At 49.0% G+C, this 15,034-nt stretch overlaps 1 protein-coding gene across 2 annotated transcripts; it reads left to right on the forward strand.

The window, feature by feature from the left end:
- The first annotated feature begins 1,221 nt into the window (after positions 1-1,221).
- On the forward strand, positions 1,222-6,081 carry LOC149363782 (uncharacterized). 2 transcript variants are annotated; one of them, XM_089573726.1, is made up of 3 exons: positions 1,222-1,595; positions 5,026-5,288; positions 5,677-6,081. In XM_089573726.1, exons 2-3 carry the CDS (start codon positions 5,166-5,168, stop codon positions 5,872-5,874), a joined length of 321 nt encoding a protein of 106 aa, XP_089429852.1. In that variant the 5' UTR covers positions 1,222-1,595; positions 5,026-5,165; the 3' UTR covers positions 5,875-6,081. The 2 variants fall into 2 exon arrangements, with proteins under 2 accessions (XP_089429852.1, XP_089429853.1); XM_089573727.1 differs by lacking the exon at positions 5,026-5,288.
- The last annotated feature ends 8,953 nt before the right edge of the window (positions 6,082-15,034 follow it).

Genomic DNA, 15,034 nt, shown 5'->3' on the forward strand with positions numbered 1-15,034 from the left:
GTACCTTCACCGAACCTGGGGGCCAGTTATGAGCACTTCATTTCCTTAGAAGGCTCCGCGTGTAAAACGTTGTCAACGCCAACGAACGCCGACGGCCTATGGCTTCAGCGCCGCGTTTCTGGCACAACGTTATCAATGCCTGCAGCCAAAATCTCACCACACCCCGTACCTATAAGTGCGATTCAGGCGTCCACTGACCCAGGGAGCCAGTTATGCGCGCTTCCTTTCCTTAAAATGATCGCAGTGTAAAATGTTGTCGACGTCAATGCCAATGAACACAATGAAGGCTGACGGCCTATGGCTTCAGCGCCGCGTTTCTGGCACAACGTTGTCAATGCCTGCAGCCAAAATCTCTCTCTCTCGTCACCCGACGTATCTATAAGCGCGATTCAGGAGTCAACTGACCCAGGGAGCCAGTTATGCGCACTTCCTCTCTTTAAAAGGGACAGCGTTGTCAATGTCAACGCATCCAGCGCACTACCGCCAAGTAGCTTAAAGCACGATTAAGGTATCCACTGTTCCAAGAGGGCAGTTATGCGCCTTTCCTTTGCTTTTCAAGCGCCCGCTCTATTGGTTTCGCAGCTTGAAGCGCGACTAAGGTATCCACTGCTGGTTACGACAAGGCGACAGCGACGCCGCGAAACGCAGAAACGGATGCCAAAGACCTGCGCTCTAAAACCAATTTTAAATTTTCAATCTCTACAGTGCGTTGACATCGCACAGCACAAGGCGCCTTTTGCATTTCGCCTCTATCGATACGCGGCCGCCGCGGGCGGGTTCGCACCCGGGAAATCCGACTCGGTAGGTGAGCGCCCTAACCAATCAGCCACAGCCTCGGGAACGCGGCACATGAAATTGGAAACTGATTTTTCAGAAAAGCAAATGGCGTGGTAACTGTCTCACACATCTCGGTGGACACCCGTACCGCGCTGTAAGGAAGGGACCAAGGAGGGAGTGAAAGAAGGAAGAAAGAGGTCCGGCATGTCGCCCAATCTGTTGTGGCAACCACGGTGTAAGAATAATATACACCGTGGTGGCAACTGAAGAAAAGACGAGAAGGAAAGTGCACGTGCCTCTTTACTGGCTCGAGCTAGCGGCCCTTCACTGTTCATATTAGTGAAAAGAAAAAAGCAAAAAAAAAAAAGATAACCGCTAAGCACACGTGACACGCGCCGCGTCCCGAACCTGGCACGTGATGCATCGTCAGCAGTGGCACGGCAGCAACGCATTAAAACAGCCGCTGACTTGTCTACTCGGCTCGCAGTGAGGTGTGCATTCAAGGCACAGAGCGACTCTTGCCTGCACATGGAGGCTACTGAGTTCAAGCATACCACCATGGCTGATGAATGGGCAAGACCCTTGTGCAGCTGCAACACCACGTCGAGTCAATGGGGTTCGGGCCCTGAGACCACAGGGTGCGGCACAGTCGCTCGCCTGGAGCGGCGGCAGGGCTTCCAGCGCCTGAATCTCCATGAGAGGACGCCGCCGGGTGAGATGGCGCAGCACCCGGAGCGCTTCGCGCAGGAAGGCGTCTGGGAAGACTGCGGTCTTCAACCGGGGAGGGGGAGTGGCCACAGCCGGCACACCACGATCAGGTATGGAGTAGATCATGAATACAGCTGGCGGAATAGTGAATTGAAAATGCAGCTACCGCTGCTAACGCTTTACGTGCACATGAAGGGCACGCCGCATGGAACGCACTACGAACGCACTGGGCAGCCAGCGCACACGGTACGAGAGTACCTGGCCGTCCTTCATTCCTGCAATTCCGCGCAGAATTCTCATGTAACAGCCGGTACCTCTGAGCTTAACACCACACGAGGCCATTCCCTTTGGGCCAAGCATAGCAATCGAAGGCGGGCGTGGTCCTCATTGTGGAGTTAGCTCTAGTCCATATGGCGCTGTTATAATGGTTGCTACAGCAGGAATGATGAACTTCAGGGCCTTGGTTTTTTCAATGCGTGCGGTCTTGAGGGTCTTATCATTTTTTCACGGATGGATAAGAGCTCACCCAGCCGCACTTCGGGTATCGAGTGCGTTTGTTCTCGGCCCATTGTCCTGTAGGCGAACGCGTACACGGACGCGACGGCCCCTTTTAGGTTTGGACCTCTTCCCTCTTACGACACCTGGCAGCTGGTTTGCAGGCCTCGTCCCTCTCCCGAGCTTCTGCAGGACGTTCGCCTCCATGGAATTAACACGAGCTTCTCCCGTTCAGGGCAACTCTAGGACTAGTAGTGAAACGTCAACGTTACCCGTTAATGAAGTTCGCCAAGCCGGTGGCAAAGCCGTAACACAACCTAGCAACCAAACCGGACAATTTTAAGATGCTCCGAGGGTTGTTTCAACCAAGGAGGTCTTAAAAGAACAATTATTTGTTGGGGCTCGGCTATTGAGCAGGAGTGCCCGGGTTCGAACACGGACGCATCGCGCGCGTTCGAACCCGAAGGCGCCCGTGTACTGTGTCATGTCAGGGCATGTAAATAATCTCCAGGTCGTTGAAATTTTTTCCCGCAGCTCTCCTCTACGGCACCACTCTCTTCCTTTCTTCTTTCACTCCCTACTTAATCCCTTCACTTGCTTAATGTGGTTTAACGTGAATAAGCGACTCAGGCTATGACGGACGACGTAAGGAAGGTCTCCGGAAATTTCGACAAGCTGGGATTCTTTAACGTGTACTAACATGGTACAGTACGCAGGTCTCTAGAATTTCGTCTCTATCGTAATTCGACTGCCGCGGCAGGTATCGAACCCGCGTCTTTCAGGTCAGCAGCCGCGCACCATAGCACTGAGCCACCGCGACGGGTTTATCCTTACGAATGTCCACCGAGATGTGAGACAGTTACTGCGCCGTTTTTTTTCCTCCAATACCGTTTTTTTTTTTTTCGACGCCAAGAGTCACAACATTAGTGGCTTTTGAGGAAACGAAATAACGCTGTAACTGTAGCACTTCTCGGTGTACTCCTCATCCGTCCTCAGAGAAGAAAGGATGAAAGACGAGCCATAGTGGAGGTCTCCGGAATAATTTCGACCACCTGGGAAGCTTTGTCGTGCACTGACATCACACAGCACACGGGCGCCTTTTGCGTTTTGCTGCCATCGAAACGCTGCCGCCGCGTTCGCGTTCGTAGCCGGGCCCAGTCATGGTATAGGTCCACACACGTGCGTCCTACCGCTGCCGAGGCTGCGATCTTTTCCCCTCAAGCAGCGAGGGACGCTTGAGCCTCTGGCCGCATTTGTTTTTCCAGTCCCGGACTACTTGCTAGCAGGTCTCGGCTTCCGCTCGGACAGGAAAAGCGTCATGGTCACATGACCTACTTGCCATAGGCTGCTTTCGAACTCGGCGCCAGAGCCGGGCTCCCCCTCGGTTACCGCACAAGGACGCTGTCATCTGCTAGCAGACGATGCAAGCCACGGCCACTACGACGCCGAAGCAACGCCGAAGCAACGCCGAAGCAACGCCGAAGCAACGCCGTGCGCTCGATCATGATACTGAGTCGATTTAAAGACTGTACTGTCAGCTTAGCGTAGGTGCATTACAGAACTCAGCTTCGGAGGTATGCTCGCCGCTACTGCTTGCGGCGAAGTTCGCACAAAGTAGCCCAACTCGTTGCGGAAAGGCGGATAGACGAAAGCCTCCGCAAAAATGTTAACAAGCTCTATAGCTGCTCCAGTATACGAGTGGTTCACCTGCGATGCTTTCAGGTAATCGTACAGACAGCATGTGGCAAAACAAGCGAACAAGAACCTCTTGACGACGCGAGCAAACAATACGCGTTCGCAGCTCCGAACGCGCGTCCATGTGTGGTGGATTTCAAGAAAATAAACGAAGATGCAAGAACAAAAAGTCTTGCGATGGCTCAGAGAGGAGCTACGGAGCTCATGTGAAGGTTTAACGCATGATATCCACCTCCAGGAACACGAAAAGCACTCAAAATGCACACGGAGCCTAATTTAATATGGCTGCCAGCGCGGCGCGCAGCTATCGTCTGCTGCCTTCTCAGCAGCCCCACGCAGCCCGCGGACTGCCATAGGCTAAAAACGAACGCGTTGCTATGGTGATGCAAGCAGGTGGGCGGAGCTTTCGGGCTGCCCGAGAAAAACAAATACCGGACTCGAGTCCGCAAGTAGTCCCGGACAGTCCGGGACTGAAAACCAAATGCGCCCTCTGAGTGCGCACATGCGTCTGAGTGATTGGGTAGCTTTTAGGAAAGATGGTAGCAGACTCACACAAGGTCATACCCAAGAATTTTCGACAACAGCATTCTCTAACGAGAAATAGTTTATGAGCCCATTTTCTTTCAATATTTTTGTAACACTTCACTATAACAAGCTATATATTCGCAGATCACCGATGGCACGTTTGAATTTGTTTGCTATTAACGTTTTTTGCAATCCTCAAAAGCGAGATATCCCCATTGGTTTATTTGGCAGTCTTTAGGTGTTCTGTGTAAGCGATGGAAATATTGTAAAAGAAACCTTTTTCTATATACCGGAAGAATGGACAGTTACCTAAACTAATATCTTACTGCTTTCCAATATTCAATATTTTTGTCCACGAATTTTGAACGTGACAACACACCCTATCGTTCGTGCCGGCACTATGGTTAGTGGTTGTGGGGCTCGGCTACTGACCCGAAAGTCGCGGGTTCGATCCCGGCGGTGGCGGTCGGATTTCGATGGAGGCGAAATGCCAAAGGCCCGTGCACTGTGCAATATCAGTAAACGTTAAACACCAGATGGTCGAAATTTCCGGAGCCCTTCACTACGGCGTCTCTCACAACCTGAGTCGCTTTGGTACGTTAAACCCCATAAACTAAACCACTGAAAAACAGCTCCAAATCGAAGCGACCGGAGGGAAAATACTCCTAAATTGCGCAGGAAGGGGTACGGGAAAACTTTTCGCAAACGAAAGCGATTGAATGCATGCGCATATGTTTCCGTGTTCACTAAATTTATTGACATTCGATCTTGCCATGTGCTGCTCGAAAAATAGAACCTTGATTTTTGACTCCTCCGTTGTCCTAGCCACCCGAAAGCAACCATGGTGGAGCCGGCCCTTCCTGCAGAAGCATCGCGAGGAGCTCCTCGGACTCGGACCTTGAGGCCTTCTGGGGCGTCCGACGGTTCCTCGCCAGTGTTGCTTGTGCTAGTACCTCGGGCAGAGAATGCCGCTGCCCGAGAGGGAGCAGCCTGCGCAGCCCGCGGTACAGGCAGGAGCCAACGGCAAGGCTGTAGTCATCGCGGACGCGTCCTCACAAACTGAGGAGCTACCGCCACCGGGCGCGAAGGTACGCAATAGCTTGTGGCTCTAGCCGAATAGATCCAAGAGCTGCTCGTCTTGCTGTCATTATTCATGCACTGAAGGAAAAATCCGATGCAAGTGTGATGCGGCCGCCGCGGTGGCTCGGTGGTTATGGTGCTCGGCTGCTGACCCAAAAAACGCGGGTTCGATCCCGGCCGCGGCGGCGCAAGTTCTTTGGAGGAGAAATTCGAGGCCCGTATACTGTGCGATGTCAGTGCACGTTGAACCCCAGGTGGTCGAAATTTCCGGAGCCCTTCACTACGGCGTCTCTCATAGCCTAAGTGCTTTAGGACGTTAAACCCCATAAACCAATCTAAAAGTCGTTAACATAGCTCAATTAGTCCCAAAGATTACCTACGATTTTGTTTGCGCAGGTAATCGCTCGTCCGGCAACCTGGTGCGCCATCCTCGTGGTCAAGGATGTCTCGGAGGTCGGCTTTTGTGTCCTCGCAGATAACACTTGCAGTCCCGTCATCAACGGATTCGTGTTTTCCCCCAGCAGCAGCGAACCCAACGGGCCTTCCAGCGTCCCGTGGCTGTTACATCACGCGCACCATAAGATCCTCCATTAGATGGGCTGGATGGCGATCAAGCGGTCACAAGACCTATGTGAAAACTTCTACAATTTTTTTGTTTGACGGTTCGGAGCGCATTTATTCGTCTATTACGCTTACATCTGTAACCTATTACGTCTATGTGAAAGTAATGTTCTAGTATTTTTTTTTGTGAAATAAACGTATGCTATGAACCACGCCAGAAAAGCGCATTTTGAATGACAATTGGTCCATAGACTGAGTTGTTCTTATTTTACAATATTTGTTTAGTTGAACATATAAGCCGCAGCTGGCTTTTTGAGTGCTCTTAAATTGTATCCAGGTAGGGGGGCTCTTGGTACACCCCGTTCACATTTTCCGCCATGGTCGTTGTGATTTGTGTTGTCGCCTCTATAACCTCCGATATTCTGAGGCCAACTGAGCCACTGCTCAGTTACTACTCAGAATGAAGTGAATGGGGCGAAAAAAAGTATGAAAGCATACAAACTGACGCGAGATGTAACGATAAAGTTGGCCTTGAGGGTGAGTTATCACAACTGATGCAGGCTGTCTGTACGACCAGTCCCTAATACTTTGTCCTAGGAACAGAATGGTATCTTCTCTATAACTTCAGCTCTTGCATTGTGAAGATGGTGATGATACCAAGGCCTGACAGACAGCACTGGCTGCTGCTTTCCCACTGCGGTGCATTGGTCCCGTTGCGTTGGTGTCTCCGAGGCATTATCCCGATGTCTCTTTGACGACATAGAAATCGTGCCCCTTATGACGCAGATACCGAACGTCTTGCCAAACTGCGCCCATCTGTAATAAAACGTATAGCGTGGACAACTATGAAACTGTGCGAATCGCTGGGGCAATGTAATGAGAAGCTTACGGCCCACGGGTGGCCGGTCAGAAGAGGATGACAATGACGATGTCACTGCGATAGCCATCGCAGTTGGTGGACAACTTTTAGAGCTGTGGCTGACCAGCGAACTAATACAAGACTTTAAAAGAAAGTACACTCTTTAGGCTAAGGAGCGCCGCCGACAGCAGGAAGAAGACTGCTGACGACGTACAATCTTCTGCAGAACCATCCCAATCAGTACAGGTGAATATAATCGCTTTTTTAACGTGAGAACTTGAGTTCGAATCTCAATGGGCTTCAGTGTACTGCTTCATATCTTGCGGCTCACTCTGAAGGTTAGCAGCATGTTAATAAATGAGTGAGTGTGCTTTGCGATGTGCTCTGCGATGTCGGTACACGTTAAAAAATCAAAAGTGATCGAAATAGATCCAAAGCCCCAACTGCGGCATCTCTCAGAGCCCATGTGCACTGCTGCCACGTCACAACCCACATAGCATACGATTTAGGTCGTATCATGAAAGGTTTGTGAACACCCCTTCCAACCCTCGACGGACCATTGATCCTCGTGTTACCGTAATCCGCCTTGAACGGTAAACCCCTTTTTGCCCTTTTCTATACACGAGGTGGGGTCAAAGACCTATTTTTCGGGAATTTCACACTAGGGAAATCGAGCACCAATGCAGGATAAAGCTTGTACCCATTGGAAACCGGTGGATGCCCGATGACACTCGGGATCAAACTCCGCACCTCGTGAAGTTGTGAAGCATACTTGCCTTCACGTTAATAGTGGTGGCATTTAATGAACATGTGATTGAAAATGTCGGTAGTGTACCGTTAACACAACCGCGTCACTTGCCTTTAACTGCGCAATGCCACGCACATTTGAACCCTCAAGGTGAAGGACGTTGACACCCGAGAGCGCGTGGGCCACGCGCTGCCTTCTGAATGTGGGGCCTGGGGTGCCAGTATCTGCTAATACTGACGGCGAACGAACCGGTACCGAAGGCAAGAAGTAATTCTAGCTTCCCAGGCAGCTGCTCCCAGACCACACTCAGGTGGGCGCGCAAAGTACAAGCGGACGCTCAGGCACGCCGGCGACAAGCCATCGAGTTTAGGGACGTCGCCATGGCTGATGGGTGCGGGCGAGCAATATGCCCAGCTACAACACCAAGGAGAGCTCCTGGGACTCAGACCTTCAGACCTTCCGAAAATGGCTCAGCACAGTCCCTGGGCTTCCAGCGCCTGAATCACGACCGGAAGAGGCAGCTGCGTGAGGTGCGGTGGGCTGCTCAGAACGCGGTACAGCGTTTCGCCTCCACCGAAACGCGGCCGTTGGGGTCGGGTTCGAACCCGGAGTTCAAGAGCTCCAGGGCGAAGCCGAACTCACCGCGAACGCTTCTTCCCAAACGAAGCAGCTACCGAAATCCCCATACGGAGAGCAGGTGAGGAACTTTCGCGTCTAATAGCGGTTTCATGCAAGATAGCTGCTGGGATAGTTTAAACTTGGTGACCTGGCGCAAAGTAAGCACAGAGGACAGAGCACGTAGCCACAAGAATGAGGACGTAGCAAGTGCTCTGAAGTCTGTGTTTCGCTGTTGTTCCTGTGAGTAACTTTTTGTGTCCTCCACATTTAGTATTCCGCAAGATTTTCATTGTAATGCTGCAGTTCAACTCTCAAGTTTGAGAGTGTGTTTTTGTTGACGGCATTTCTCCCGCTTTAAAAGAACAGTCTTCGAGCTGCATCAGACAAAAGAGTGCACAACTTTATTCCGGAACTGCATCACGGACGCGCTGGGGCCACCAGTGCTTCGGGGGTTTACAGATTGTCACGACACCGGTTGTCAATATCGAAAACTGTGTTCAAGTTACATTGAGATTCTCACTAAGCTCACTACCGCGTCTAGCAGCAAATAGCCGCAATAACAAAAATGCACACGAATAAGCCTGACAGATAGCTTCAGAGAAAAACCAAGCAAAAGAACGCTCTTAGAAGATTTTTTTTATTTCTCTCAAGGAGACGCTGCCACCCGTAAGCCCCCGCAAAGTAACTACTGTAGGACTAGTCACTGCCAAGGCACATAACTGGGCTGGTTGGTTGCTGAAACAAGGTATATTAACTAGCGCAAGAAGACACCAACAGGAGGGGAACGACAAGGCACGTGATAGACGTGCAGAGTTAAAATCTAGCGTGTCTCCCTTCATTTTTCTCCTGTCTCTTTTTGCGCTAGTTACGATATGTAGCGCCTAGTCACATTTCGAAGCGGAGTTTCCGAAGTGGTATGAACGAAGAGCTCTGGGCTCTTTCATGAGATGGCGCGATCGAATATTATCCAAAACGCGCGAGAGAAGTAAACTTCTCTTTAGCTACAGCAGTTGTTCAAAGCACATAGGCGGGCGCGTTTAAAATGGAATCATTAATGCGTGTAATGTTCTTAAGCGTGAATGCGTTGGCTCCACCTGTCGGTCGAGGCGTACAGAAGAGCTCCTGAGTTCACCAACCGCATATGTGTGCTTTTTTTTTTCTTTGACAATGAGGCACGTTTACAGTGACTTCAGAGCATTTCTTTACTGCAAGCGAAAGCGAAAGAACCAGGGATGCTGAAAGCGAGGTAGCCGGATAATAAACATTTTGCAGCGTTTCCGTGCAGACATTGGCTTGTCTCCTACTACAGTATGCTTCGAAGATTTCTCCCAAATTACTGGAAGAAATGTGCCTGTCACTTTTCGCCGCTCAAGGATCTCGACACATGCGCTTGCGACCGACAGCCTAAGGAACCGTTCATTCCAAACGCTTGCGTTGTTTGGTAAGCTCGAAAGTACGAACAATCGCAGCACCGACTAAACTGCAGATGACTGCTTCAGTTTAGCGGAGGCCACACCACATAGGTGCTTATATTACATGCTAAACTGCACGTTACAAAGCGATTGTTAACACAACACCTAAATTGGTTTCCCACTTTCTTAGCAAACAAATATGAAATGAAAGCCGGTGTGGCATGGTGTGGTGTGGTATGGTATGGTATGGTATGGTATGGTATGGTATGGTATGGTATGGTATGGTATGGTATGGTATGGTATGGTATGGTATGGTATGGTATGGTATGGCATGTTATAGAATGGAATGGAATGGTATGGTATGGTATGGTATGGTATGGTATGGTATGGTATGGTATGGTATGGTATGGTATGGCATGGCATGGCATGGCATGGCATGGCATGGTATGGTATGGTATGGTATGGTATGGTATGGTATGGTATGGTATGGTATGGTATGGTATGGTATGGTATGACACAGTATAAGCGGTTTAACGTACTAAAACTGCACATATGCATTGAGAGACGTCGTAGTAGAGTGCTCTGGATTAATTCCGGCCACCTGGTTTTTTTTGTTTTGTTTTAGCGTGCACTGACATCTTACAGCACACTGGCGTCTTCGCATTTCATCTCTATAAAAACTCAGTCGATGTGGCAGGTATTTCATACCGCTCAGCATCCGAACGACCTTGCTAAATCTTCGCGGGGGATGAAACAGCAACCGTACGTTTTAAGGTAATACAGGTAGTATGCGCCCGAAAAACTAAGGTACAAAGTGTCCACCCAAATTGGGACACAACCCTCATTTTTCACGTGATTTAAACTTTATGGGTCGACCGAAATGTGTTCGTAATGACATAATGACATCACAACGGAGCACGAACAACAACAATAAACAAATGTTCCAGAGGCGGTTTCGCAAATGTTTCTGATGAGCATTATTGAAAATCTAACGGTGAAAGCTTCCACAAGACACAAAAATCGGCAGTACTGAACAGCGCACACAGGACGAGGACGCAGAGAAGAAGCGACAAGACACGAGCGTGTCTTGCTGCTGCTTCTCTGTGTCCTTGTCCTGTGTGCGCTGTTCAATCCTACCATGCACCAACTAGCTCAACTCTCCGTACAAAAATCGGCGCTCTGCGCACTAGGCGAAGAGCAGTTCAGCGGGCAGTCAAGGCACAAGCAGTCCACTATAAACGCAAGCTAATCTTCATTTTGGAGTGACTTAATTAAAGTAACCCTCTCTGCTGTCGAAACAGGTGTCTTAAAGTTGTTACGATTAAAACAACCCCACTGGACTGGAACGGTGAATGGTCGTCATAAACCACACGCTTCCTTCGCGCTGTGCCGCATAAGGCATCGGTATATATAGTTTTCACCGTAAAAGCAAGTCAGTATACATTCACTTTATTCGAGCTCTTGACGTGCCAATATGCTTACTCGTGCAGGATCGCCTGACATCAGCAGTGCTGGGTTTCACCATGAGCGTATGGTGTCGATGCCGATCCGCAGCAGTACCGGCACGGCTTCTGGCGGCGTCCCAACAGCTTCTCCGCGCTGCTTCTCCATAAGGCTCATGGTGGACGTCTTCATCGCCTGCCGCTTTTGGCCGGCGCTCATTTCGGGAAAGTCGAGCCTCGCTGAGGCACTCTGCGGGATCTCCTGATAGGCGCATTTTAAACCTTGTTAAACCTTTTTTAAATTAAAATTGCAGACGTGTGTCTACGCCTACGTTTGTGTATGGTTCCGTGCCTGCGTGTCTGCGTGTGTGCTTTTTGCGCGTGCGCGCGTGCGCGCGCGTGCGTAGCTTTTCACTTAACGTCGCAACAAAGATTCATTATCGTGCTTGTGGTAACTGACCGGTCATGATGCGGGCGCTTCGTGCTCGCGTGATGCCCAAACCGTCGCGCTGCAGCCACTGAGGCGTGAATGAACGGCCACGTGCCACAAAAACTCATTAAGGGCTAACGCAATCCAGTGGGGCGAACAACTTTGCCGCGTTTTCGCTGCACGAGACACGGGAGACATTTCGCGGCAGCGACGACCGGAGCGCTCATCTCATTACAGCGAGCAATGCGCTCCTTTCCGTCGCTAACTTTATGTTCGTGGTAGCAAAGTTGTGCGGCTATGCTGTGATTATAAGTGGCTTTTTCTAATAAAAGCGCCCTCAAATATTAAGAAGACTTTCTGGAACCCCTATACTGACACTGCCTGGAAAGTTGGCGCTTGCTTCGTCAAAAGTTGATGGACAATGATTTCCTGCCAGCGTCCGAAATGCCGTGAAATTTGGCGTCTGTATTACGCTGGAAAGGAACACTACACGACTTCGCGTTTCTTTTATGTAGTTAATGTCTGCAACTACAAAAGAAAAATCGGTACAAAACAAAAACTGTATATGTAATAAAGGTGTTGCAGTAACGACGATCAACAACGCTGAAAAGCATGTATTTAGAATAGGCAGATGCTCTCATCATATAATCGGTGCATAGCAGCGGGCAGCAATGCTGGAAGATTAAAGCATCTTTCGTTTGAAAGTATGCGAACATATCAGCAAGGAAGTATTACAATCAAATGCGCTAAACTGCCTGCTCTATCGAACACTTCGGTTTTAAATGTTACCGCATTTGACTTTCAAGGAAAACCTGGGCACCATCTTGATTTCTCCGAAACAATATGAAAGGCAAGTTTACACCTAGAGTAACATTTTGTTATGCTTCTTTGCTGCGACGAGTGCAGATAGAGCACTAACACGAGCTTTCTCACGCTCTCCACAACATGCCGCTTCTGTGAGTGAGGATGAAATCAGGGCTGCCAAGACTGAGCTCGTTGCATCTTCGTCCAGCGGGCTAATGGAATTTCGCGGAAAAAGAGCTCCTGCAGTGTGTCAGTGTATATCAAGCATCATAACTGTCTGGACCGTCTCGTTTCATACAACCCCAACACGTATGATTTCGCGATAGAGCCGCGGTTTGAATCTGCCGAGCGTAGATGTGTTTGCTGTACCTTTTTTGTTGCCCACCGGCACAGGTCGTGAACAGAGCACCAACCACGCAAAAGAACAAAGCGAAACGGAAGGGAAAAATTCAAGATTGAGATCGATTTGGCGGGTTGGAGACTGGAAAAAGCCTGAGAGGAGTAAATGAATAATTCAGCTCCCGTCGCCTGCGCTGAAGATTTGTGAATACTTCAACGATGCGACGAGCAGAAACAAAAATGAATACATCTCGATCTTTCCGCCATGTCAGCAAGCAAGACCCCGGCGTTCCCTCGCTCACTTTCTTTTTTTGTCTTTATTCGTAGAGCACTTTGCACTTTAACCTGTTTGTTCCATTAAATTCAGTCGCATTGCTTTAATGTGAAATATTTTTCTTCTTTGCTTCGTGTCTGTTCGCACAGGAACGAGAATTGTGCGATATCAGCCGCCTGTTAGACGAAGCATTTTGCAACTTTTGCGAGTGACATTACGAAAGAAACGAACAAACGTGTGTTTCGATTTATCGCTGCGCACTTAAGCCATAGAAAGAGTAAACATGGAGACCAGGAACCGACCACAAAAAGTTTTGATGCTCCATTATTTAGAGCTCTAGTAATGTCCCTGCATCTAAATTTTATTTTTTTTTTGCCCAACGTCGGCCTAGGTGTGTCTGCCTGCTTTAATTTCACTTGTTTTGTACCTCTTGTGACGGTGCAGTGATTATGGTTTCCAGATGCTGAGTTGTAGGTCGCTGCAATGCATTCTGCCGCAGTGTCCGCATTTCGATAGGGTCGAAGTACAAAAGGGAAGCGTGTGTTAGTGCAATGTCAGCGCGCGTTTGGGAAAATCGGGTGGTTGAAATTTGTCTGGAACCGTCCACTATGACAAAAGCATTTGTTGGGCGAGTTGGTGTTTTTGATGATCCATAACTACAGCGCAAACGACAGGACAGAGATGAAGAAGGGACACCACACAGCGCTGACTCAACTAAAGTTTATTGGATGCCAGAAGGTATAAATACCTCCCTGGCGGCCAGAAAGAATGCAGTCCACACTTACATGCGTGACTGACATAATAGTGCACCAGTCATATGCCGCCAAGCAAATCACATGCGCGAGAATACAATATAAGCAGTGACAGAATACAATATAATCAGTGAGCAAGCACTTGTCAATATTCGCAATCAAGGTATCTTCTTTCTTTTTCTGACAACGCGACAGATGAAGCACTGATGCATAGGTAGGCTCTCGGAAGAATGCATCAGTGCTTCATCTGTCGCGTTGTCAGAAAAAGAAAGATGATACCTTGATTGCGAATATTGACAAGTGCTTGCTCACTGATTATATTGTATTCTGTCACTGCTTATATTGTATTCTCGCGCATGTAATTTGCTTGGCGGCATATGACTGGTACACTATTATGTCAGTCACGCATGTAAGTGTGGACTGCATTCTTTCTGGCCGCCAGGGAGGTATTTATACCTTCTGGCATCCAATAAACTTTAGTTGTGAGTCAGCGCTGTGTGGTGTCCCTTCTTCATCTCTGTCCTGTCGTTTGCGCTGTAGTTATGGGTCCACTATGACGTCGCTTGTAGCCCATTTCCGGATTCAGTGCGGTAAACCCCGCATACTATAGCATTTCCTCCATCCGGATAGCCACCTTAGTTTGACACCAAGTGAACGTCGTACTAAGAAAGACTTACTTTTTTAAATTCAGCCCATTGAAACCTCCCCGTCAATGTGCGTTAGGATACGCGTTATTTAATAGCAAAGGAATACAAAGGTACGCATGTGTGGCTGCTCACTCTCGCTTTAAGTCAGTGTAAGTTCGCACGACGCGTGCATTTGCAGTGCCCTTAAGTAAAGCCGCGTCATGCCGACAATGCTCGAACCAAGTCTGAATGTCTAGGCAGCTCATGCTGTTCAGACAGGAAATAATGTGAGCAAAAGCATTTTGTGTCATAGAAACTAGTCCTCGAGATATTTATTTACGTGTCTAGCTTTTTCTTTCCCGCAGTTGCTTCAGAAGTAGTTGAATTTGTATTACCTGTTTTACTCCGGACAAAAAATAGCATCAGATTTGCGTAGTTAAGCCAAATGCTGATATGTGCGCTAACAAGGCAGGTGTGTTTCGCAATTAGCGTGTCATTAAACACTGCTATGCTAAGTTGTTTGTCGTGGTGTGTCTATGTTGCAGGTGGCTCACCTGCAACTAGGAATAGGTCACGTGACTTTGTGACATCATCATAAGGTGCTTGACATGCAGGCCACTTGCCAAAAGCAGGCTTCAGACAAACGCACAACGGCTAAATGCGGGAAATGGCCACTCTAAGTGCTAGTGGAAAAAAAGCTTGGACAGCGAAACAGAGTTCTAGTCTCGAATTGTTTTTCTACCCCTGGTGCTATAAATCCTCATCTTCAGCATGATGAGCTAAAGTCACGGAACATTAGTGTGGGATTCGGCCCGGGCACAGTTTCCGCATTTCAATTCAAGTTACGTGCAAAGCCATTCGTGTACTGAAGGGCTCGTAATTAATCCAA

This window comes from Amblyomma mixtum, chromosome 2, assembly GCF_055824585.1.
Source record: "Amblyomma mixtum isolate Tamu chromosome 2, ASM5582458v1, whole genome shotgun sequence".
In the NCBI taxonomy this organism is placed as follows: domain Eukaryota; kingdom Metazoa; phylum Arthropoda; class Arachnida; order Ixodida; family Ixodidae; genus Amblyomma; species Amblyomma mixtum.

Bases quoted from the DNA above. Each gene is read 5' to 3' on its own strand.
- LOC149363782 (XM_089573726.1), top strand. From the start codon at position 5,166: ATGCCGCTGCCCGAGAGGGAGCAGCCTGCGCAGCCCGCGGTACAGGCA. The intron at 5,289-5,676 runs GTACGCAATAGC...TTGTTTGCGCAG, and splicing joins TACCGCCACCGGGCGCGAAG to GTAATCGCTCGTCCGGCAAC.